The sequence below is a fragment of the Pseudophryne corroboree genome, chromosome 1 (assembly GCF_028390025.1).
Source record: "Pseudophryne corroboree isolate aPseCor3 chromosome 1, aPseCor3.hap2, whole genome shotgun sequence".
In the NCBI taxonomy this organism is placed as follows: Eukaryota; Metazoa; Chordata; class Amphibia; order Anura; family Myobatrachidae; genus Pseudophryne; species Pseudophryne corroboree.
Window position 1 is genome coordinate 943,652,662 of NC_086444.1, and position 26,010 is coordinate 943,678,671.

The 26,010-nt window shown below is 47.2% G+C and overlaps 1 protein-coding gene across 6 annotated transcripts in view; it reads right to left on the reverse strand.

The window, feature by feature from the left end:
• Positions 1-26,010, reverse strand: part of INPP4B (inositol polyphosphate-4-phosphatase type II B) — a 1,055,719-nt gene that overhangs the window by 138,283 nt on the left and 891,426 nt on the right. For all 6 annotated transcript variants that reach the window (XM_063920402.1, XM_063920401.1, XM_063920400.1 and 3 more), the window contains 2 exons: positions 25,404-25,576; positions 13,419-13,542 (listed from right to left, as the gene is read on the reverse strand). In XM_063920402.1, coding sequence (XP_063776472.1) covers positions 13,419-13,542; positions 25,404-25,576 — 297 coding nt within the window. The remainder of the gene's footprint in view (positions 1-13,418; positions 13,543-25,403; positions 25,577-26,010) is intronic.

A 26,010-nucleotide genomic window follows, 5' to 3' on the forward strand; every position in this document is an offset into this window, starting at 1 on the left:
AATAAAAAATGTGAACTATTATTGTCTATATAATAATCAGCAAAGGTCTGTCCCATCTCCGACATGAGCAGTGGGATCCAGGACGCCTGCTGCTGCCATCTAAACCCTGTTCCCCAATGGCCCCCACTGAGCAATGGGACAGACAATCGGTGAGGATAGATGACCACTCTGCATGAGGAACAATGTGGTAAGTGTACAGTGAGGACATAGCAGAATGGGGTTGTGAGAGACAGGGCAGGGAAAGACAGAGGCGGGAGGGGATGGGACAGGGGTTGAATGGGGCACACAAAGTGATGGGGCTGGACTGAGGAGACCCAGCATACGGTATGTTGGGTCCCTCTACTTGCCAGCATCTAATATTCTCATCTGCAGGATTTCTTCTGCGCTGCAACTGCTATGTGATAATGTCATACTATATAGTGCAGGAACTGTGGTGGTCATTCCGAGTTGTTCGCTCGCAAGCTGCTTTTAGCAGCTTTGCACACGCTAAGCCGCCGCCTACTGGGAGTGAATCTTAGCTTATCAAAATTGCGAACGATAGATTAGCAAAATTGCGATTAGACACTTCTTAGCAGTTTCTGAGTAGCTCCAAACTTACTCGGCATCTGCGATCAGTTCAGTGCTTGTCGTTCCTGGTTTGACATCATAAACACACCCATCGTTCGCCCAGACACTCCTCCGTTTCTCCAGCCACTCCCGCGTTTTTCCCAGAAACTGTAGCGTTTTTTCACACACTCCCATAAAACGGCCTGTTTCTGCCCAGAAACACCCACTTCCTGTCAATCACACTCCGATCACCAGAACGAAGAAAAGACCTCGTAATGCCATGAGTAAAATACCTAACTGCATAGCAAATTTACTTGGCACAGTCGCAGTGCGAACATTGCGCATGCGCAGTTAGCGGAAAATCGCTGCGATGCAAAGAAAAATACCGAGCGAACAACTCGGAATGACCCCCTGTGTTTGTACAATATATAGCACATAGCCAAAATATGCACTTCATGCATCTGTTATACAGCTGTTGTACTATTTCAGTCATAGATAAGTGGTATGGGTCAAAGGGTCGACCCTAATTAGGTAAACAGTCATTAGGTCGACCACTATTGGTCGATATGATGAAAAGGTCGACATGTGAAAAGTCAACATGGTCAAAATGTTGACACTGGAAAATGTTGACAGAGACAAAGGGTCAACACTGGAAAAGGCCGGCATGACAAATGGTTGACACAAACAGGTCAACACAACTTTTTTTTGTGTTGTTTTCACCGTCACAGCACATAAAACCCCAATTAGTGCACCGCTTCACTAGCCATGATTCGGGCAAGGTGCCTCGCTCCGCTACCACTGCGCCCGGCACAGGTTACTATTCCCAATCATAGTTCACATGGATGGTAAAGTATGAAAAAGTTTTTTTTTAAAAACCTGTGTTGACCATATGTGTTTTGACCATTTTCACCTGTCAACCTTTTACATGTCAACCTAATGACCATGTTGACCTAATGAGTGTCAATCATTAGTGGTCAACCTAATTCCTATCATCCGGACACCATTGATAACATACTTTCCACCATTTCACCTGGCCATGGAATAAAAAAAACAATAGTTTCATGAGCTCATACTGTAGGTAACTTCACTTAGCACCAAATACTAAACATACTGTACTACCAAAATTACAAAACTGTAGAAGAGACAAGTCTGCAATTGAAATTTGTTTGTAAAAATGTGACACTTTTCCTTAGATTTTTGGGTGCTGATTTCTCTAAAAATATTTTTTTTTTTATTCCATCATCTACCATATCACCACAAAATGAAAAATCTATTTTGCTTTCCATTTATTTGTTTATTCTTACATATATACCTTTAATAGTTGTCCCTTGGTTTACAGAACATAATCTCCCATACCCAACCCATTGTAGTTGGCTCCGGTTTGGCCTATGTTCCTAACATGCAATCTGTTTCCAAATACTGTTACATACATTTTAAGAATTGTTTTCCCAACAATGATGGTTTTAAACTGATAATAGCTTATAATTGGCTACCGAGTTCCCGCTGCATTATTAGCCGGCCACTCAAAGACAGTGGGACTAATTCAGACGTATAAGCAAATCATGCATTGATGCGATTTCTCATGGATTTGCAAGCTATGCAATGATATGTCATCTTGAGCATTCCTCTTGTGTATTTCCATACTACGTACTGAGAAAACCACGCGACGCACACTTTGCTTATCTGAGCAATGCTCAACTGCACTGGTGAATACAAGTAACTTGTCCCTTTTTAAAACAGCTCTCACTCTAGTTCCCTTTACAGCTTGTAATTTGTGCTACTACTGTATATATAGCCAACTGAAACTGACTATTAGCTGACTAGAGGATAGGGTAGCAGTAGCTAACCTTGACTAGTCAGTCCATAGGTGATGCATATCAGTGCAAATTTGCAAGATATAAAAAAAGCTTCACCGAAGTAAATAGTTCCTCCCAGCACAGAATGATACTTCTGCTCTGTGCCAAATGGTGGTTAGAATGAATAGAAAAGACCAGGATTTAAGATAAGGTGCATCCGTGTGTTAATCAAGGATGCTTGCATTCATCATTCATTTAATATGCTCTGCATGCAAAGAGGGGAAGGCACAACACTGAGCTGGTTGGACACGTTTCAGCAGACTGATTTACAGCTCACTTCAGGCTGCCGAGGTTGATGACTGATTCTCATAGCTGCTGGTTGAGTGGGTAAATCACAGCCGCAATAGCTTTAAGCAGGTATAAGAATCTAGCAAATTATGCATCCTTGTTCTTTAAGTGGCTGTGCATGGTTTCTGAAGCAAGAGAACCATAATAATTATACCAGGAAAGAAATTACTCAGTATGTTGTGAGCAGTTAAGAGATGATCACTTACTGATTACCAAAACCAACAGGGAAGAATTGTCATTCTGTATGGTTAATTAAGTTGGGCTCAGAGTCAAAAGCCATAGATCTATTCATAACAAAATGCAAATAATGTGTCTTTATTTATTTATTAGATATATTAATGTTAGAATTTGCATACCAGAGTACAATTCTTTAAGTAGAAATGTAATCTATGAAACATTATTACATGCATTTACACATAAACCATATATATATGGGCGTGACAAGCTAGAAAGTGCAATTTTATACTTTGCTACAACTATGTAGCACTGCGGGGTGTCCTACCTCATTCTCAGAAGAATAATTGCCCAGTAGTTGTGTGCTACTTCTAAAAGTGCCAGTATCTTCCCTGCAAACTGGGCATCATAATGTGTTTTGTCCAGGTGAAAATTTATAACTGTCATCTGGATTTGCATCAAAATCTAAATTATAAATCCCCCCCTTCAGCCTGAGAATAGGCAATCATAGACCCAGCACATTTTGCTTGCTGGTGGCTGGCATCAATCATACTTGACTACTCTCCTGGTGGAGCAGTAGACTCCTGAATTTGCAGGAAGTACCCCGAACCTCTGGAATAGTGGGCAACCCTCCCACATTCTGCCTGTTTTCTAACAAATTGGGTACTTTGAGGATGATAATGCTGCAAATTGCAGGTAAATGGTGAGGGACGGGGCCAATAAGATGTGTTCCTATGAAAGTCACATCATGTTGGCCCGGCTCCATCTTGTTTGAACTGCTATATACAGCATTCCCCTCAGGGAAGCGGGATCTAGTGATGTGTAGCGCTGGGATATGTCCCCACTTGCAGTCAGCTGCATCTTTTCCCCAAGCTTTTCTTAGAGGAGCACTGTGGGCCCCAAACAAGACTGTCCATCTTGCAGGAGGCTGGTGCTTGTACTAATTTGACCCTCTGCCTCTTCCCGCACAAGAGTTGTCAGCTGAGTAGTTACTCGCTGCAACAGCTGGTCTCCAGTCAAGCTGAGCCACAGTCTCCAATTACAGCGCAGAGTACGCGTGAAATACAACCATCAATGAGAAGAAAAAATGTAAAACAGCAGGAAGAATGAGCGCACCTGGGCTGATGTTGTATGTCTGGTAAGTGCCTCTTTTCCAGTCTTCATCCAGCCTGCACAGCTGAATTTGGGGCTTAGTTGTCATAGGAGTTTACAGCTGTACACATCACACATACACATTCAATATATCTGCCTTCTAGCATAGGCGTGCGCAGCACATTTTATTAGGGGGTGCACCATTGGAGGGGTGTGTCTAGCACCATCTATTGACGGTCAACGCAATATAAAATATCCACCCTTGTATCAATCCTAATAAAGCAGATACATTGTCAGATGTTGATGTGTGCACCAAACACCCCTGATGGCACTCACTGCAATTACACTGCTCCTCCTCAGCCTGGTCTGGCTCCCCCTCTCTTTCCCCAGCTGCAGCAGCTTACTTACAAGTCAGTCACTCGCTGACACTAACAGTCGCAGACTAGTACTGCCGCTGCTGGAAAAACGAGTGACGTGTCAATGTTGCTGCCGACCGCCTGCCAGTATTGAATTTGTCTTCCTAAGAGGAATGCTGGCTGCATGCTGATCCTCATCAGTGGCTGGCGTTGGCATAGCAAAGAAGGAGAGAGGTGGGCGTGTGACGGGTGGGTGTACGAGCAGCATGACGTAATCACGTCACATCACACTGTTTTTGTACATGGAGGTGGAGCCGGGAGTTTGAAAGCCAGTGGAACCCTTGATTAACCCAGGCGTCCGGTCAGTAATGCAGTCCTGACAGGGTGCAGCGCAGAGGGGACAGTAATCAGCCTGCTCGGCGATCGCTGCATCAGGCATGTGAGATCGGGGTGCCAGACATTAGGGGGTGCCTGTGCGCACCAGGCACCCCCCCTGCGCACACCTATGCTTTCTAGTATTTTCAAATATACATATATAAATATTTATGATATACAGTATGCATTAACATTTTCCATTACTCACACTATGATATACAGTATGCATGTACATCCTCCATTACTCACACTATGATATACAGTATGCATTACATCTTCCATTACTCACACTATGATCTACAGTATGCATGTACATCTTCCATAACTCACACTATGATATACAGTATGCATGTACATCTTCCATTACTCACACTATGATATACAGTATGCATGTACATCTTCCATTACTCACACTATGATATACAGTATGCATGTACATCTTCCATAACTCACACTATGATATACAATATACATGTACATCTTCCATTACTCACACTATGATATGCAGTATGAATGTACATCTTCCATTACTCACACCATGATCTAAAGTATGCATGTACATCTTACATTACTCACACTATGATCTACAGTATGCATAACATCTTCCATTACTCACACTATGATCTACAGTATGCATAACATCTTCCATTACTCACACTATGATATACAATATACATGTACATCTTCCATTACTCACACTATGATCTACAGTATGCATAACATCTTCCATTACTCACACTATGATATACAGTATGCATGTACATCCTCCATTACTCACACTATGATCTACAGTATGCATGTACATCTTCCATTACTCACACCATGATATACAGTATGCATGTACATCCTCCATTACTCACACTATGATCTACAGTATGCATGTACATCTTCCATTACTCACACCATGATATACAGTATGCATGTACATCCTCCATTACTCACACTATGATATACAGTATGCATAACATCTTCCATTACTCACACTATGATATACAGTATGCATGTACATCCTCCATTACTCACACTATGATATACAGTATGCATTACATCTTCCATTACTCACACTATGATCTACAGTATGCATGTACATCTTCCATTACTCACACTATGATATACAGTATGCATGTACATCTTCCATTACTCATACTATGATATACAGTATGCATGTACATCTTCCATTACTCACACTATGATATACAGTATGCATGTACATCTTCCATTACTCACACTATGATCTACAGTATGCATGTACATCTTCCATTACTCACACTATGATATACAGTATGCATGTACATCTTCCATTACTCACACTATGATATACAATATACATGTACATCTTCCATTACTCACACTATGATATACAGTATGAATGTACATCTTCCATTACTCACACCATGATCTAAAGTATGCATGTACATCTTACATTACTCACACTATGATCTACAGTATGCATGTACATCTTCCATTACTCACACGGTCACACCATGATATACAGTATGCATGTACATCCTCCATTACTCACACTATGATATACAGTATGCATAACATCTTCCATTACTCACACTATGATCTACAGTATGCATGTACATCTTCCATTACTCACACTATGATCTACAGTATGAATGTACATCTTCCATTACTCACACTACGATAAACAGTATGAATGTACATCTTCCATTACTCACACTATGATCTACAGTATGCATGTACATCTTCCATTACTCACACTATGATATACAGTATGCATGTACATCTTCCATTACTCACACTATGATCTACAGTATGAATGTACATCTTCCATTACTCACACTACGATATACAGTATGAATGTACATCTTCCATTACTCACACTATGATCTACAGTATGCATGTACATCTTCCATTACTCACACTATGATGTACAGTATGAATGTACATCTTCCATTACTCACACTATGATCTATAGTATGCATGTACATCTTCCATTACTCACACTATGATATACAATTTACATGTACATCTTCCATTACTCACACTATGATATACAGTATGCATGTACATCTTCCATTACTCACACTATGATCTACAGTATGCTTGTACATCTTCCATTACTCACAACATGATATACAGTATGCATTTACAACTTCCATTACTCACACCATGATATACAGTATGCATGTACATCTTCCATTACTCATACCATGATATACAGTATGCATGTACATCTTCCATTACTCACACTATGATATACAGTATGCATGTACATCTTCCATTACTCATACCATGATATACAGTATGCATGTACATCTTCCATTACTCATACCATGATATACAGTATGCATGTACATCTTCCATTACTCACAACATGATATACAGTATGCATTTACAACTTCCATTACTCACACCATGATATACAGTATGCATGTACATCTTCCATTACTCATACCATGATATACAGTATGCATGTACATCTTCCATTACTCATACCATGATATACAGTATGCATGTACATCTTCCATTACTCACACTATGATCTACAGTATGCGTGTACATCTTCCAATACTCACACTATGATATACAGTATGAATGTACATCTTCCATTACTCACACTATGATATACAGTATGCATGTACATCTTCCATTACTCACACCATGATATACAGTATGCATTTACAACTTCCATTACTCACACTATGATATACAGTATGCATGTACATCTTCCATTACTCATACCATGATATACAGTATACATGTACATCTTCCATTACTCACACTATGATATACAGTATGCATGTACATCTTCCATTACTCACACTATGATATACAGTATGCATGTACATCTTCCATTACTCATACCATGATATACAGTATGAATGTACATCTTCCATTAATCACATTATAGACTACATGCATTACATCTGTGTATAATTTCCGCAGTGGCATAACTGCAGAATTTATACGCAGGTAAATATTCAGATGAGAGCACCTTTTCTTGGAGTTTTTGTTTCAGTGGTTGCTGATTGTTTTCTAATATTGGGGGTCATTCCGAGTTGATCGCTCGCTAGCAGTTTTTAGCAGCCGTGCAAACGCTATGCCGCCGCCCTCTGGAAGTGTATTTTAGCTTAGCAGAAGTGCGAACGAATGTATCGCAGAGCGCATGCAAATAATTTTTGTGTAGTTTCAGAGTAGCTCAAAACCTAATGAGCGCTTGCGATCACTTCAGCCTATTCAGTTCCGTATTTGACATCACACACCCACCCAGCGTTCGCCCAGCAACGCCTGTGTTTTTTCTGGCACGCCAGCTTTTTCCCAAACACTCCCTGAAAACGGTCAGTTGCTACCCAGAAATGCCCACTTCATGTCAATCACTCTGCGGCAACCAGTGCAACTGAAATGCTATACCCTGTGCAAAACGACATCATTCGTTGTGCCCGTACGTCGCGCATGTGCATTGCGCCGCATACGCATGCGCAGAACTGCTGTTTTTTTGCTGCGAACAAATGCAGCTCAACTCGGAATGACCCCCCTTGTAAATTAACTTGTAGTGTGCACCATCATCTATTTTATATTAATAAACTTTGTAGATTCATAATAACAATAGAATAGTCATGTGCTGAAATTTTTGTCTTTCTGTGTTGTTATATTCACAAGTATTGTAAATTGGCCTAAACCCTGTAGCGGAATTTGTTATTTTTTTTTGGGTGGACCTACATGCCAATTGTTTTACCATAGCTGTTTAACGCAGGTGCAGTTTGAAAACCGAAATTACAGTGTAGCCATATTGCATTTTGTATGCTATAGCACGTGTATTGGGGTCATTCCGAGTTGATTGTAGCTGTGCTAAATTTAGCACAGCTACAATCTTCTTCCCTGACATGCGGGGGGACGCCCAGCACAGGGCTAGCCCGCCCCGCATGTCAGTCCGGCTACCCCCCGCAGAAGTGCAAAGGCATCGCACAGCGGCGATGCATTTGCACTTCAAGAGTAGCTTTAGCATGCTGGCCGGGAGCTACTCAGCTACTCATCGCTCCTCGGCCCGCAGCGGATGCGTGTGACGTCACGCAGCCGCTGCGGCCCGCGCCCCGTTTGGTCCAGCCACGCCTGCGTTGGCCGGACCAAACCCACGAAACGGCGGCCAAACACCCAGCGATCGCCTCTGCCTGTCAATCAGGTAGAGGCGATCGCATCCCTGCTACGGCCTTCGGCCGTCTGGCTTGCGCCGGCGCACTATGGCGCCGGCGCATGCGCAGCAGGGACCCGTTTGCTCTGCTGCGTTAAAACGCAGCGAGCGAACGGGTCAGAATGTTCCCCATAAACGGGATGTGGTAAATATACCGCCTGCTGGGATCCTGGCTTTCAGAATACCAACGGCGGAGACCCGACAGCCGGGAAAATGCCGGTGGACAGAATCCTGACCACAACCCCGTATTCCCACTCAGTATAAGATGTGCCATGCATCTTGCACTATGTAGTGGAAAAATCAAAATGTACAGATGTAACCAGGGCCAGTGCAAAGTTTCTAAGCACCCTAGGCAAAACTTCAGCCTACTGCCCCAACCACCACCAATACCCACTACCCAGCCCATCTTCAGATGAAAGTGTGACTTATAAGTTCTACAGCCACCACTTGCATTTAGTACAACAAGAATGTTTCTTTTAGACGCATCTTTAATTTTGTGACAGGCCGACTCAGTGGCACTGCCGCGGGGCACATTACTTGCAGCAAACGACCTGCGACTATAAACAGTCGCGGGTAAGATAAGATCATCTGTACATTGGTAGTTTGCACTGATTAATTTGATGTAAAACATTTGTACATCTGTTTGTGAATGAGTCTGAATGTGTGTAAGAAGAGCACAGATGCAAGCAGCTGCAGCTTTTTCTCAAGCCAAGTTCCACTGTGCATAATCTGCAGCTTTGTACTGTGTAAAACCAAGTCTTTTGCGGTTAATGTAGCACCTTTGCGTTTTTTGTACACTGTAAGTGTGTTTTCGCTGCGTCTGAAATGCATATAAGATGCACAATTTAAAGGCAAATTTGTTATACTCCTCTAGGGGGGTCATTCCGAGTTGTTCGCTCGCAAGCTGCTTTTAGCAGCTTTGCACACGCTAAGCCGCCGCCTACTGGGAGTGAATCTTAGCTTCTCAAATTTGCGAACGAAAGATTAGCAGAATTGCGAATAGACACTTCTTAGCAGTTTCTGAGTAGCTCCAGACTTACTCGGCATCTGCGATCAGTTCAGTGCTTGTCGTTCCTGGTTTGACGTCACAAACACACCCAGCGTTCGCCCAGACACTCCTCCGTTTCTCCAGCCACTCCCGCGTTTTCCCAGAAACGGTAGCGTTTTTTCGCACACACCCATAAAACGGCCAGTTTCCGCCCAGAAACACCCACTTCCTGTCAATCACATTACGATCACCAGAACGAAAATAAAACCTCGTAATGCCGTGAGTAAAATTCCTAACTGCATAGCAAATTTACTTGGCGCAGTCGCACTGCGGACATTGCGCATGCGCATTAGCGACTAATCGCTCCGTTGAGAGAAAAAAATACAGAGCGAACAACTCGGAATGACCCCCCAGGTGCGTATCAGTCACGCCAGGCATATCGCGCCATATTGCGTACAGACGCTAGGTGAATGCGGACACATCTGTAGATGAGGACACATCTGCCGCAAGAGAGGCCAACAGACACATTCAGTGTGGAATGGAATGTGATAAGAAATCAAAAGAAATCTGAGCGCACTCTATATTAAATATTTAACAGCACAATAATTGTATGTGTTTATATGTCTTGCTGCTTCGCTGCAAGGGGTAAACTGCTGTTTGCAACAGACTCATAATAATAAGTTTGCTGCTTTTGTTGTACAGTATGATGTAGTTAAGAGACTTTGGGAATAAATGTAAGAGGGTGCGAGCAGGGCTTAAAGTGGTCCTGGAGAGATGGTGGAACTCATTTATCCCCGCACCTACCTCCTCCCCCCCGACCCCCCCCCCACCCCCTCCTCACATTAACCGGAGCCAAAACCAATGCTAGTGTTTTCAGCACCCCCCTACAAACTATACATGAGTGAACTACTTCCCTTGCTTTATAAAAGAGACATTGATCTCACAAAGAAGCAGCGTGGTCAAACAATAGTGCCCCCAATTCAAATTACACCACACAGTAGCAAAATCTTACTCACATTACATCACATGTAGTGCCCCATATTCATATTACACCACATAGTAATGCCATTTATTATGGTTACATCACTCAGTAGTGCCTTTTATTCACATTGCACTACACAATGGTACCCTTTATACATGTTATACCACACAGTAGTACCCCTTATATACAATTCCCACAGTGGTAGTGCCCCTTACACATAATGCATACAGTAGTTCCCCTTATACACATCTCTGCCTCTGTCACACTAGCAGCTCATCGGTCGTGTCCCTACAGCAGCTCCACGCCCTGTATATATACAGCAGCTTCCCCACTTCCTTTGTCCCTCTAGCCTCCTCTCATCTTGTCTGCAAGATGCAGAGCCTTCCCTTCATGACTCTCCATGACAGCATGACATCACATATGCTGTGCCAGAAAAGGAAACCACTGGGACCTGAGGAGGGGATGAATGCTGTCCAACAGACACAGCGTGTGTGAGTACCAGGAGGGTTGGGCTGTAGATGTAGAAGGACCATGGAGTCACCAGGACCCGAGGAAGGTAGAGGTCGCTGCTCATCAGTAACACTAGCGCTACCTGCATAATCTATTGACATAGGTGATGGGGCAGTTTTTTCTGTTGGAATTACTATGCAGGGCAATGGAGGTGGTGGAACTAGTTCCCCCTACCATTACAGGTGGTGGAACTCAGTTCCACCTCGTTCCCCCTCACTTTAACCGCTGGGTGCGAGAAGTCGGAAGTGCAGGACTTTGTGCGAGAATGCCCATATTTTTAAAGCAATCATTTAAAAGGCAAAACCAGGCTGATTTCAAGTCTAATATAGGGGGTCATTCCGAGTTGATCGCTAGCTGCCAGTGTTCGCTGCGTAGCCATCAGTGAAAAAAATGGCTAAGCTGCGCATGCACCGCAATGCGTACGCGCGTCATGCGGGTACGAAGTCCATTGTGGTTTTGCATTGGTTCTAGCGACGATTCCAATCGCACAGCCGTTCACAAGGAGATTGACAGAAAGAGGGCGTTTATGGGTGTCAACTGACCATTTTCTGGGAGCGTTTGGAAAAACGCAGGCGTGGCCGGGCGTTTGCTGGGCAGGTATCTGACGTCATTACCGTGTCACTCGTCGCAGCAATCATCGCACAGGATAAGTAATTACAGGGCTGGTCTTGTTTTGCACAAAATGTGTTTGCTGCCGATCAGCTGCATAGGCGTTCGCACTTCTGCAAAGCGAAAATACACTCCCCCGTGGACGGCGACTATACGTTTCACAGCTGGTAAAAACTGCTAGCGAGCGAACAACTTGGAATGACCCCCATAGTCACTTAAGTCTAACATAGTCACCTACGTCTATTACAGTCACTTCTCACTAGTTCTTACAACCTTATAATATACAGTATGCCTGTGAAAGCTATAAAAACTGTTTTAACTAAAGTACAGTACAAATGGTGACACACTTATTATGAATGGCTCTAACTTGGAGAAAAACAATTCAGCTTATCTGTATCATCATCCAGAAACTACAGCCAAATAAGTGGTTTGGAATCACTGAATAAACAATTTAGAATAACAGTGGATCATTTCATGAAGTATCAAATAAGTTTAAGGCAAAATAGTAATACAAGAATATGTCAAATGAGTAACAGTGACAATCTTCCTATTTGACTTTCTTGATCGTATTTCCGCTTCCATGTCATAAGCAATCAGCCACTGGTTTGGCTTTCTGCCCGATCCCTTGCTCTTGATTGTTTTTTGGTGGGGTTGTTGGTCCCATGTGGTGAGAATTGTGTTCCCTGTACAGTCATTCATAATTTAACTTGGTTTAATATATTATAATGTTTGATACTGCTCTTTCTTAAGTCAGTGTACCTTGATTCTGGGCAGGGGCATTTAGGCAGGTTGGGGATGGAAATCCAGTGGCCGGGATCCCGGAGGTCAGAATACCGCCACCGGGATCCCGGCTGCCAGAATGCCGGCAGCGGGGCGAGTGCTAGAAAGCCCCTTGTGGGCTCGCCACAGGTTCTATTCCCACTCTATGGATGTCGTGGACACCCACGAGTGGGAATAGCCCTGGAGCAGCTGTCGGCATTCTTGGTGGTCGGGATCCCAGCGTCAGTAGTCTGTCAACCGGGATCCCAACCACCGGGATATTAAATATATCCCATTTGGGCAGTATGTCCCCCTTCTACAGTAGCTGCTGTGCAATAGTCCTTTTTTCCGGTTGGTACTTAGCGGTATACAGTAATGGCACCTCCTAATTACAGAATGAGTGAAATCATTTAGGAAATTAATACAACAGTAATACATATGCAGACTATGGAAGCTACACTGAATCTTGAATCACCATGTAACTGTAAATAAGTACCGGCACAATCTCCATAGGAAAAAGTACATGGCAGCGTATAGGAAGAGCCACACACAGTGGTGCACATGGTAATACAAGTGAGAAGGAAGACTGGATGGAATGGAATACCATTTTTTAATACTGACCATATCCCATCCATGTACACTCATTTGTCCTGGTGTAGAGTGCCTGTGAGTTCCATTTCTTTGTTAATGATTATTGGTAAGTGTCCTTGCTAGTAATACTTACTGTATGTGCTCAGAAGGCCCTCGTATTGGACAAGTAATCCCACCATGCCAAGTTGCTGTAGAAAGCACTGATTGTGTAGACTGGAATGTAGCTTTATTATAAAACCACAGATCAATCCAGAAAGCTAAAGAATAAGACAACGAAAAAAAAGTCATGCGTTGTAATCAGTAGAACCATTTTTACATTACATTTTTACATGAAAGTATATATGTAGGGGAAGGAGAGTGTGTGTCTGGGGGCTGCTGTAGTGTTGGCTGTGAATGTAGGGGAAGGAGAGTGTGTATCTGGGGGCTACTGTAGTGTTGGCTGTGACTGTAGGGGGAAGAGAGTGTGTGTCTGGGAGCTGCTGTAGTGTTGTCTGTGACTGTAGGGGGAGGAGAGTGTGTGTCTGGGAGCTGCTGTAGTGTTGTCTGTGACTGTAGGGGAAGGAGAGTGTGTGTCTGGGAGCTGCTGTAGTGTTGGATGTGACTGTAGGGGAAGGAGAGTGTGTGCCTAGGAGCTGCTGTAGTGTTGGTTGTGAATGTAGGAGAAGGAGCGTGTGTGTCTGGGAGCTGCTGTAGTGTTGTCTGTGAATGTAGGGGAAGGAGAGTGTGTGCCTGGGAGCTGCTGTAGTGTTGGCTGTGAATGTAGGAGGAGAGTGCGTGTCTGGGGGCTGCTGTAGTGTTGTCTGTGAATGTAGGGGGAAGAGAGTGTGTGTCTGCGGGCTGCTGTAGTGTTGTCTGTGAATGTACGGGAAGGAGAGTGTGTGCCTGAGGGCTGCTGTAGTGTTGGCTGTGAATGTAGGAGAAGGAGAGTGTGTGTCTGGGGGCTGCTGTAGTGTTGTCTGTGAATGTAGGGGAAGGAGAGTGTGTGCCTGGGAGCTGCTGTAATGTTGGCTGTGAATGTAGGAGAAGGAGCGTGTGTGTCTGGGGGCTGCTGTAGTGTTGTCTGTGAATGTACGGGAAGGAGAGTGTGTGCCTGGGAGCTGCTGTAGTTTTGGCTGTGAATGTAGGAGAAGGAGAGTGTGTTTGGGTACTGCTGTAGTGTTGTCTGTGAATGTAGGGGAAGGAGAGAGTGTGCCTGGGAGCTGCTGTAGTGTTGGTTGTGAATGTAGGAGAAGGAGCGTGTGTGTCTGGGGGCTGCTGTAGTGTTGTCTGTGAATGTAGGGGGGAGAGAGTGTGTGTCTGGGGGCTGCTGTAGTGTTGTCTGTGAATGTACGGGAAGGAGAGTGTGTGCCTGAGGGCTGCTGTAGTGTTGGCTGTGAATGTAGGAGAAGGAGAGTGTGTGTCTGGGAGCTGCTGTAGTGTTGTCTGTGACTGTAGGGGAAGGAGAGTGTGTGCCTGGGAGCTGCTGTAGTGTTGGATGTGACTGTAGGGGAAGGAGAGTGTGTGCCTAGGAGCTGCTGTAGTGTTGGTTGTGAATGTAGGAGAAGGAGCGTGTGTGTCTGGGAGCTGCTGTAGTGTTGTCTGTGAATGTAGGGGAAGGAGAGTGTGTGCCTGGGAGCTGCTGTAGTGTTGGTTGTGAATGTAGGAAAAGGAGAATGTGTTTGGGGACTGCTGTAGTGTTGTCTGTGAATGTAGGGGAAGGAGAGTGTGTGCCTGGGAGCTGCTGTAGCGTTGTCTGTGAATGTACGGGAAGGAGTGTGTGTGCCTGGGGGCTGCTGTAGTGTTGGCTGTGAATGTAGGAGAAGGAGAATGTGTTTGGGGACTGCTGTAGTGTTGTCTGTGAATGTAGGAGAAGGAGAATGTGTTTGGGGACTGCTGTAGTGTTGTCTGTGAATGTAGGGGGAAGAGAGTGTGGGCGGGATGTACTATATGTCATCGCCGCCCCTCGCCGCCTACCGCAGTGATACTAATCGCATATGTACTAACATATGCGATTAGTATCGCAATGCGATATAGGAGACCCCCGCGATGATGTGTGCAGGGGTCGGCGGGGGTCAGCACGGGTCTTCGTCACCTCCCAGACCCGGGAGGTGACGTATTCAGAGAGTCCCCAGGCTCCTCCTCCTCCCCCCTGCAGCCCAAAGTAGATAAGGCTGTGCTGCGGGGGAGAAGGAGGAGGGGGCCGCAGCAGCTCAGTGACACACAGGTATGACCGGGGGAGAAGGGTCGTCGTGAGCGGCGCGGGGGGGGGGGGGGGGGGGGGGAGCGGCGGTAAGAATCCCATAGGCTTTTATAGGGTATCGCCATAAACAGATGGCGATACCCTATGGGGCGAAAACGCGGCGGTCGGGGGTTAGTACATACGAAAATGCGGTAAAACAGGGTTTTACCGCATTTTCCTTTTAGTACATCCCGCCCTGTGTGTCTGGGGGCTGCTGTAGTGTTGGCTGTGAATGTAGGAGAAGGAGAATGTGTTTGGGGACTGCTGTAGTGTTGTCTGTGAATGTAGGGGGAAGAGAGTGTGTGTCTGGGGGCTGCTGTAGTGTTGTCTGTGAATGTACGGGAAGGAGAGTGTGTGCCTGGGGGCTGCTGTAGTGTTGGCTGTGAATGTAGGAGAAGGAGAATGTGTTTGGGTACTGCTGTAGTGTTGTCTGTGAATGTAGGGGGAAGAGAGTGTGTGTCTGGGGGCTGCTGTAGTGTTGGCTGTGAATGTAGGAGGAGGAGAGTGTGTGTTTGGGGGCTACTGTAGTGTTGGCTGTGAATGTAGGAGATGGAGAGTGTGTGTCTGGGGGCTACTGTAGTGTTGGCTGTGAATGTAGGAGAAGGAGCGTGTGTGTCTGGGAGCTGCTGTAGTGTTGTCTGTGAATGTAGGGGAAGGAGATTGTGTGTCTGGGAGCTGCTGTAGTGTTGGCTGTGAATGTACGGGAGGAAGAGAGTGTGTATCTGGGGGCTGCTGTAATGTTGGCTTTGACTGTAGGGGAAGGAGAGTGTGTCTGGGTGCTGCTGTAGTGTTGGTTGTGAATGTAGGGGGAGGAGAGTGTGTGTTTGGGGGCTACTGTAGTGTTGGCTTTGAATGTAGGAGATGGAGAGTGTGTGTCTGGGGGCTACTGTAGTGTTGGCTGTGAATGTAGAAGAAGGAGAGAGTGTGCCTGGGGGCGGCTGTAGTGTTGGCTGTGAATGTAGGAGAAGGAGAGTGTGTGTCTGGGGGCTGCTGTAGTGTTGTCTGTGAATGTACGGGAGGAAGAGAGTGTGTGTCTGGGGGCTGCTGTAGTGTTGGCTGTGAATGTAGGGGAAGGAGAGTGTGTCTGGGGGCTGCTGTAGTGTTGGCTGTGAATGTAGGAGATGGAAAGTGTGTGTCTGGGGGCTACTGTAGTGTTGGCTGTGAATGTAGGAGATGGAGAGTGTGTGTCTGGGGGCTACTGTAGTGTTGGCTGTGAATGTAGGGGGAAGAGAGTGTGTGTCTGGGGGCTGCTGTAGTGTTGGCTGTGACTGTAGGGGAAGGAGAGTGTGTGTCTGGGGGCTGCTGTAGTGTTGTCTGTGACTGTAGGGGGAGGAGAGTGTGTGCCTGGGAGCTGCTGTAGTGTTGGCTGTGAATGTAGGAGAAGGAGAATGTGTGTCTGGGGGCTGCTGTAGTGTTGGCAGTGAATGCATACTCTCCAACATTTTACACACAAAAATCGGTACAAATTAGAAAAAGGGGCGTGGTCACGGGTAAAGGGGCGTGACCACGTCCCTTTTCCTATACTTTTAATGGAAGTTTGGAGAGCCAAAAATAGGTACAGACCATAAAAAAAAGGTACTGTACCTATTAAAAAGGTACAGTTGGAAGGTATGCGAATGCAGGAGAAGAAGCGTGTGTGTCTGGGGGCTGCTGTAGTGTTGGCTGTGAATGTAGGGGGAAGGAGAGTGTGTCTGGGGGCTGCTGTAGTGTTAGCTGTGAATGTAGGGGGATGTGTCTGGGGGCTGCTGTAGTGTTGGCTGTGACTGTAGGGGAAGGAGAGTGTGTGTCTGGGAGCTGCTGTAGTGTTGGATGTGAATGTAGGGGGAAGAGAGTGCGTGTCTGGGGGCTGCTGTAGTGTTGGCTGTGACTGTAGGGGAAGGAGAGTGTGTGTCTGGGGGCTGCTGTAGTGTTGGCTGTGAATGTAGAAGAAGGAGAGTGTGTGTCTGGGAGCTGCTGTAGTGTTGGCTGTGAATGTAGGAGAAGGAGTGTGTGTCTGGGGGCTACTGTAGTGTTGGCTGTGACTGTAGGGGGAGGAGAGTGTCTGTCTAGGGACTCTGTAGTGTTGGTAGTGAATGTAGGAGAAGTAGAGTGTGTGTCTGGGGGCTGTTGTAGTGTTAGATGTGCAAGTAAGGGAAGAAGAGTGTGTGTCTGTGGGCTGCTGTAGTGTTGTCTGTGACTGTAGGGGAAGGAGAGTGTGTGTCTGGGGGCTACTGTAGTGTTGGCTGTGAATGTAGGAGAAGGAGAGTGTGTGTCTGGGGGCTGCTGCAGTGGTGTCTGTGACTGTAGGGGAAGGATAGTGTGTCTGGGTGTGGCTGTAGTGTTGGCTGTGACTGTAGGGGAAGGAGAGTGTGTCTGGGGGCTGCTGTAGTGTTGGCTGTGAATGTAGAAGAAGGAGAGTGTGTGTCTGGGAGCTGCTGTAGTGTTGGCTGTGAATGTAGGAGAAGGAGTGTGTGTCTGGGGGCTACTGTAGTGTTTGCTGTGACTGTAGGGGGAGGAGAGTGTCTGTCTAGGGACTCTGTAATGTTGGTAGTGAATGTAGGAGAAGGAGAGTGTGTGTCTGGGGGCTGTGGTAGTGTTAGATGTGCAAGTAAGGGAAGAAGCGTGTGTGTCTGGGGGCTGCTGTAGTGTTGTCTGTGACTGTAGGGGAAGGAGAGTGTGTGTCTGAGGGCTACTGTAGTGTTGGCTGTGAATGTAGGAGAAGGAGCATGTGTGTCTGGGGGCTGCTGTAGTGTTGTCTGTGAATGTGCGGGAAGGAGAGTGTGTGCCTGGGAGCTGCTGTAGCGTTGGCTGTGAATGTAGGAGAAGAAGAGTGTGTTTGGGGACTGCTGTAGTGTTGTCTGTGAATGTAGGGGAAGGAGAGTGTGTGCCTGGGAGCTGCTGTAGTGTTGGCTGTGAATGTAGGAGAAGGAGAGTGCGTGTCTGGGGGCTGCTGTAGTGTTGGCTGTGAATGGTGGGGGAAGAGAGTGTGTGCCTGGGGGCTGCTGTAGTGTTGTCTGTGAATGTACGGGAAGGAGAGTGTGTGCCTGGGAGCTGCTGTAGTGTTGGCTGTGAATGTAGGAGAAGGAGCATCTGTGTCTGGGGGCTGCTGTAGTGTTGTCTGTGAATGTAGGGGGAGGAGAGTGCTGTGAATGTAGGGGAAGGAGACTGTGTGCCTGGGAGCTGCTGTAGTGTTGGCTGTAAATGTAGGAGAAGGAGAGTGCGTGTCTGGGGGCTGCTGTAGTGTTGGCTGTGAAAGTAGGGGGAGGAGAGTGTGTGTCTGGGGGCTACTGTAGTGTTGCCTGTGAATGTAGGAGGTGGAGAGTGTGTGTCTGGGGGCTACTGTAGTGTTGGCTGTGAATGTAGAAAAAGGAGAGTGTGTGCCTGGGGGCGGCTGTAGTGTTGGCTGTGAATGTAGGGGGATGAGAGTGTGTGTTTGGGGGCTACTGTAGTGTTGGCTGTGAATGTAGGAGATGGAGAGTGTGTGTCTGGGGGCTACTGTAGTGTTGGCTGTGAATGTAGAAGAAGGAGAGAGTGTGTCTGGGGTCTGCTGTAGTGTTGGCTGTGAATGTAGGGGAAGGAGAGTGTGTCTGGTGGCTGCTGTAGTGTTGGCTGTGAATGTAGGAGATGGAGAGTGTGTGTCTGGGGGCTACTGTAGTGTTGGCTGTGAATGTAGGGGGAAGAGAGTGTGTGTCTGGGGGCTGCTGTAGTGTTGGCTGTGACTGTAGGGGAAGGAGAGTGTGTGTCTGGGGGCTGCTGTAGTGTTGGCTGTGACTGTACGGGGAAGAGAGTGTGTGTCTGGGGGCTGCTATAGTGTTGGCTGTGACTGTAGGGGAAGGAGAATGTGTGTCTGGGGGCTGCTTTCGTGTTGGCTGTGAATGTAGGGGAAGGAGAGTGTGTGTCTGGAGGCAGCTTTCGTGTTGTCTGTGACTGCAGGGGAAGGAGAGTGTGTATCTGGGTGCAGCTGTAGTATTGGCTGTGACTGTAGGGGAAGGAGAGTGTGTCTGGGTGCGGCTGTAGTGTTGGTTTTGAATGTAGGGGGAGGAGAGTGTGTGTCTGGGGCTGCTGTAGTGTTGGTTGTGAATGTAGAAGAAGGAGAGTGTGTCTGGGGCTGCTGTAGTGTTGGTTGTGAATGTAGGGGGAGGAGAGTATGTGTCTGGGGGCTGCTGTAGTGTTGGCTGTGAATGTAGAAGAAGGAGAGTGTGTGTCTGGGGGCTGCTGTAGTGTTGGCTGTGAATGTAGAAGAAGGAGAGTGTGTGTCTGGGGGCTACTGTAGTGTTGCCTGTGAATGTAAGAGATGGAGAGTGTGTCTGGAGGCTGCTGTAGTGTTGTCTGTGAATGTAGGAGATGGAGAGTGTGTGTCTGGGGGCTGCTGCAGTGTTGGCTGTAAATGTAGGAGAAGGAGAGTGTGTGTCTGGGTGCTGCTGTAGTGTTGGCTGTGAATGTAGGAGATGGAGTGTGTGTGTCTGGGGCTGCTGTAGTGTTGGCTGTGAATGTAGGGGAAGGAGAGTGTGTGTCTGGAGGCTGCTTTAGTGTTGGCTGTGACTGTAGGGGAAGGAGAGTGTGTGTCTGGGTGCGGCTGTAGTGTTGTCTGTGATTGTAGGGGAAGGAAAGTGTATCTGGAGGCTGCTGTAGTGTTGGCTGTGAATGTAGGGGAAGAGAGTGTGTGTCTGGGTGCGGCTGTAGTGTTGGCTGTGACTGTAGGGGAAGGAGAGTGTGTGTCTGGGTGCGGCTGTAGTGTTGTCTGTGATTGTAGGGGAAGGAAAGTGTATCTGGAGGCTGCTGTAGTGTTGGCTGTGAATGTAGGGGGAAGAGAGTGTGTGTCTGGGTGCGGCTGTAGTGTTGGCTGTGAATGTAGGAGAAGGAGAGTGTGTGTCTGGGGGCTGCTGTAGTGTTGGATGTGAATGTAGGGGGAAGAGAGTGTGTGTCTGGGTGCGGCTGTAGTGTTGGCTGTGAATGTAGGAGAAGGAGAGTGTGTGTCTGGGGGCTGCTGTAGTGTTGGATGTGAATGTAGGGGGAAGAGAGTGCGTGTCTGGGGGCTGCTGTAGTGTTGGCTGTGAATGTAGGAGAAGGAGAGTGTGTCTGGGGGCTGCTGTAGTGTTGGCTGTAAATGTAGGAGAAGGAGAGTGTGTGTCTGGGGGCTGCTGTAGTGTTGGCTGTGAATGTAGGGGGAAGAGAGTGTGTGTCTGGGTGCTGCTGTAGTGTTGGCTGTGAATATAGGAGAAGGAGAGTTTGTCTGGGGGCTACTGTAGTGCTGGCTGTGAATGTAGGGGAAGGAGAGTGTGTGTCTGGGGGCTGCTGTAGTGTTGGCTGTAAATGTAGGAGAAGGAGAGTGTGTGTCTTGGGGCTGCTGTAGTGTTGGCTGTGAATGTAGGAGAAGGAGAGTGTGTGTCTGGGAGCTGCTGTAGTGTTGGCTGTAAATGTAGGAGAAGGAGAGTGTGTGTCTTGGGGCTGCTGTAGTGTTGGCTGTGAATGTAGGAGAAGGAGAGTGTGTGTCTGGGGGCTGCTGTAGTGTTGGCTGTGAATGTAGGAGAAGGAGAGTGTGTGTCTGGGGGCTGCTGTAGTGTTGGATGTGAATGTAGGGGGAAGAGAGTGCGTGTCTGGGGGCTGCTGTAGTGTTGGCTGTGAATGTAGGAGAAGGAGAGTGTGTCTGGGGGCTGCTGTAGTGTTGGCTGTGAATGTAGGAGAAGGAGAGTGTGTGTCTGGGGGCTGCTGTAGTGTTGGCTGTGAATGTAGGAGAAGGAGAGTGTGTGTCTGGGGGCTGCTGCAGTGGTGTATGTGACTGTAGGGGAAGGATAGTGTGTCTGGGTGTGGCTGTAGTGTTGGTTGTGACTGTAGGGGAAGGAGAGTGTGTCTGGGGGCTGCTGTAGTGTTGGCTGTGAATGTAGAAGAAGGAGAGTGTGTGTCTGGGAGCTGCTGTAGTGTTGGCTGTGAATGTAGGAGAAGGAGTGTGTGTCTGGGGGCTACTGTAGTGTTTGCTGTGACTGTAGGGGGAGGAGAGTGTCTGTCTAGGGACTCTGTAATGTTGGTAGTGAATGTAGGAGAAGGAGAGTGTGTGTCTGGGGGCCGTGGTAGTGTTAGATGTGCAAGTAAGGGAAGAAGCGTGTGTGTCTGGGGGCTGCTGTAGTGTTGTCTGTGACTGTAGGGGAAGGAGAGTGTGTGTCTGAGGGCTACTGTAGTGTTGGCTGTGAATGTAGGAGAAGGAGCATGTGTGTCTGGGGGCTGCTGTAGTGTTGTCTGTGAATGTGCGGGAAGGAGAGTGTGTGCCTGGGAGCTGCTGTAGCGTTGGCTGTGAATGTAGGAGAAGAAGAGTGTGTTTGGGGACTGCTGTAGTGTTGTCTGTGAATGTAGGGGAAGGAGAGTGTGTGCCTGGGAGCTGCTGTAGTGTTGGCTGTGAATGTAGGAGAAGGAGAGTGCGTGTCTGGGGGCTGCTGTAGTGTTGGCTGTGAATGGTGGGGGAAGAGAGTGTGTGCCTGGGGGCTGCTGTAGTGTTGTCTGTGAATGTACGGGAAGGAGAGTGTGTGCCTGGGAGCTGCTGTAGTGTTGGCTGTGAATGTAGGAGAAGGAGCATGTGTGTCTGGGGGCTGCTGTAGTGTTGTCTGTGAATGTAGGGGGAGGAGAGTGCTGTGAATGTAGGGGAAGGAGACTGTGTGCCTGGGAGCTGCTGTAGTGTTGGCTGTGAATGTAGGAGAAGGAGAGTGCGTGTCTGGGGGCTGCTGTAGTGTTGGCTGTGAAAGTAGGGGGAGGAGAGTGTGTGTCTGGGGGCTACTGTAGTGTTGCCTGTGAATGTAGGAGATGGAGAGTGTGTGTCTGGGGGCTACTGTAGTGTTGGCTGTGAATGTAGAAGAAGGAGAATGTGTGCCTGGGGGCGGCTGTAGTGTTGGCTGTGAATGTAGGGGGATGAGAGTGTGTGTTTGGGGGCTACTGTAGTGTTGGCTGTGAAAGTAGGAGATGGAGAGTGTGTGTCTGGGGGCTACTGTAGTGTTGGCTGTGAATGTAGAAGAAGGAGAGAGTGTGTCTGGGGTCTGCTGTAGTGTTGGCTGTGAATGTAGGGGAAGGAGAGTGTGTCTGGGGGCTGCTGTAGTGTTGGCTGTGAATGTAGGGGAAGAGAGTGTGTGTCTGGGTGCGGCTGTAGTGTTGGCTGTGACTGTAGGGGAAGGAGAGTGTGTGTCTGGGTGCGGCTGTAGTGTTGTCTGTGATTGTAGGGGAAGGAAAGTGTATCTGGAGGCTGCTGTAGTGTTGGCTGTGAATGTAGGGGGAAGAGAGTGTGTGTCTGGGTGCGGCTGTAGTGTTGGCTGTGAATGTAGGAGAAGGAGAGTGTGTGTCTGGGGGCTGCTGTAGTGTTGGATGTGAATGTAGGGGGAAGAGAGTGTGTGTCTGGGTGCGGCTGTAATGTTGGCTGTGAATGTAGGAGAAGGAGAGTGTGTGTCTGGGGGCTGCTGTAGTGTTGGATGTGAATGTAGGGGGAAGAGAGTGCGTGTCTGGGGGCTGCTGTAGTGTTGGCTGTGAATGTAGGAGAAGGAGAGTGTGTCTGGGGGCTGCTGTAGTGTTGGCTGTGAATGTAGGAGAAGGAGAGTGTGTGTCTGGGGGCTGCTGTAGTGTTGGCTGTGAATGTAGGGGGAAGAGAGTGTGTGTCTGGGTGCTGCTGTAGTGTTGGCTGTGAATATAGGAGAAGGAGAGTTTGTCTGGGGGCTACTGTAGTGCTGGCTGTGAATGTAGGGGAAGGAGAGTGTGTGTCTGGGGGCTGCTGTAGTGTTGGCTGTAAATGTAGGAGAAGGAGAGTGTGTGTCTTGGGGCTGCTGTAGTGTTGGCTGTGAATGTAGGAGAAGGAGAGTGTGTGTCTGGGAGCTGCTGTAGTGTTGGCTGTAAATGTAGGAGAAGGAGAGTGTGTGTCTTGGGGCTGCTGTAGTGTTGGCTGTGAATGTAGGAGAAGGAGAGTGTGTGTCTGGGGGCTGCTGTAGTGTTGGATGTGAATGTAGGGGGAAGAGTGTGTGTGTCTGGGTGCGGCTGTAGTGTTGGCTGTGAATGTAGGAGAAGGAGAGTGTGTGTCTGGGGGCTGCTGTAGTGTTGGATGTGAATGTAGGGGGAAGAGAGGGCGTGTCTGGGGGCTGCTGTAGTGTTGGCTGTGAATGTAGGAGAAGGAGAGTGTGTCTGGGGGCTGCTGTAGTGTTGGCTGTGAATGTAGGAGAAGGAGAGTGTGTGTCTGGGGGCTGCTGTAGTGTTGGCTGTGAATGTAGGGGGAAGAGAGTGTGTGTCTGGGTGCTGCTGTAGTGTTGGCTGTGAATATAGGAGAAGGAGAGTTTGTCTGGGGGCTACTGTAGTGCTGGCTGTGAATGTAGGGGAAGGAGAGTGTGTGTCTGGGGGCTGCTGTAGTGTTGGCTGTAAATGTAGGAGAAGGAGAGTGTGTGTCTTGGGGCTGCTGTAGTGTTGGCTGTGAATGTAGGAGAAGGAGAGTGTGTGTCTTGGGGCTGCTGTAGTGTTGGCTGTGAATGTAGGAGAAGGAGAGTGTGTGTCTTGGGGCTGCTGTAGTGTTGGCTGTGAATGTAGGAGAAGGAGAGTGTGTGTCTGGGGGCTGCTGTAGTGTTGGATGTGAATGTAGGGGGAAGAGTGTGTGTGTCTGGGTGCGGCTGTAGTGTTGGCTGTGAATGTAGGAGAAGGAGAGTGTGTGTCTGGGGGCTGCTGTAGTGTTGGATGTGAATGTAGGGGGAAGAGAGTGCGTGTCTGGGGGCTGCTGTAGTGTTGGCTGTGAATATAGGAGAAGGAGAGTGTGTCTGGGGGCTGCTGTAGTGTTGGCTGTGAATGTAGGAGAAGGAGAGTGTGTGTCTGGGGGCTGCTGTAGTGTTGGCTGTGAATGTAGGGGGAAGAGAGTGTGTGTCTGGGTGCTGCTGTAGTGTTGGCTGTGAATATAGGAGAAGGAGAGTTTGTCTGGGGGCTACTGTAGTGCTGGCTGTGAATGTAGGGGAAGGAGAGTGTGTGTCTGGGGGCTGCTGTAGTGTTGGCTGTAAATGTAGGAGAAGGAGAGTGTGTGTCTTGGGGCTGCTGTAGTGTTGGCTGTGAATGTAGGAGAAGGAGAGTGTGTGTCTGGGAGCTGCTGTAGTGTTGGCTGTAAATGTAGGAGAAGGAAAGTGTGTGTCTTGGGGCTGCTGTAGTGTTGTCTGTGAATGTAGGAGAAGGAGAGTGCGTGTCTGGGGGCTACTGTAGTGTTGGCTGTGAATGTAGGAGGAAGAAAGTGCGTGTCTGGGGGCTGCTGTAGTGTTGGCTGTGAATGTAGGAGAAGGAGAGTGTGTGTCTTGGGGCTGCTGTAGTGTTGTCTGTGAATGTAGGGGAAGGAGAGAGTGTCTGGGTGCGGCTGTAATGTTTAAAATTGATGTTTTTGAGAATGGTTTAAAAAACATTTCCACATATAATGTTGTACAAAACCAACACTTTATGATTCATTATTGATAGGTAGCAAGTATGGGTATCAAACTTACTAACCCAAAGTAGTTCACCTAGAAAAGCACAAAGCAGATTCTTCTGTATGACATGCCACCATTACATTAGTATATTTTAATGTTTCTGTTTATTGATTACTGTATGCATATAACATGCACTTTCTAATGTAAAGTCCATCTGATCGGTGCCTATGAGATCACACTAGATGTATAGGCTGAAGCCAGATCTCAGCCCCTTTACAAGCATACTGTAGGTTATAAATGTTGTTTTTCTGGAGGAATATGCCCTGTAACCCAGTTAATTTTCTTTTAGGGTATTGGGATTTGAAGTGTGCCAGTACATTTGAATTACAACTGTGCCACTTTACCTGCTAACCGCTTAATGACTGATGTCTGCCTGTATATCATAACCCTGCAGAGGAGATTGCTTTTCTGCATGCCCAAGTGCCTAATTAAAGGGAACTGTATGCATTCTCTAGCACGGACTTACGGCTTGGCTGAAAACCACGTCTCTTCTGAAGGTAAGGCGCAGGCATTGGGGCAAACCGCACGCCAGTTCTTGAAGCACAACAAAAGTCATTGATGTCTTTGCCTTATCCACTACTTCTGTTACACAGTCTTTTAGCGTAATTATCAGAGGGTAAAGCTGTTCATACCAGTCTTCTGCACGATAGAAAAAAGGACAGTTATCAAAGTAAACAGAAGGAGAACATCTTAAAAGGAGTGTCTACTGCCATGCTGTGCAAACACTGAATACATAAAAATATTATGCAAAATTGCCCTCATAAAATAGTCATCACATTAGCTGGATTCGTTATACGCTGCAACCAGTTTCCAGCTCCCAGACACTTCCACCATTGAATATTGACAAGCATATAAAACAGCAGCTGTTCACCAAGTTTATATTCCAGTTATATGTGTAGCAGGAGAGGCGCATACTACAACCTTCACGTCACAATGACTGGTGTCCATATTAACCAGTTAGAAGTTGAGCAGCATTCACCAAATGTACATTTATTTTCCACTACAAATCTCCTACAGTAGAACTATAAACATCATTTTTTTGTATGAGTTAGTATTTATAAATTGACAATTTA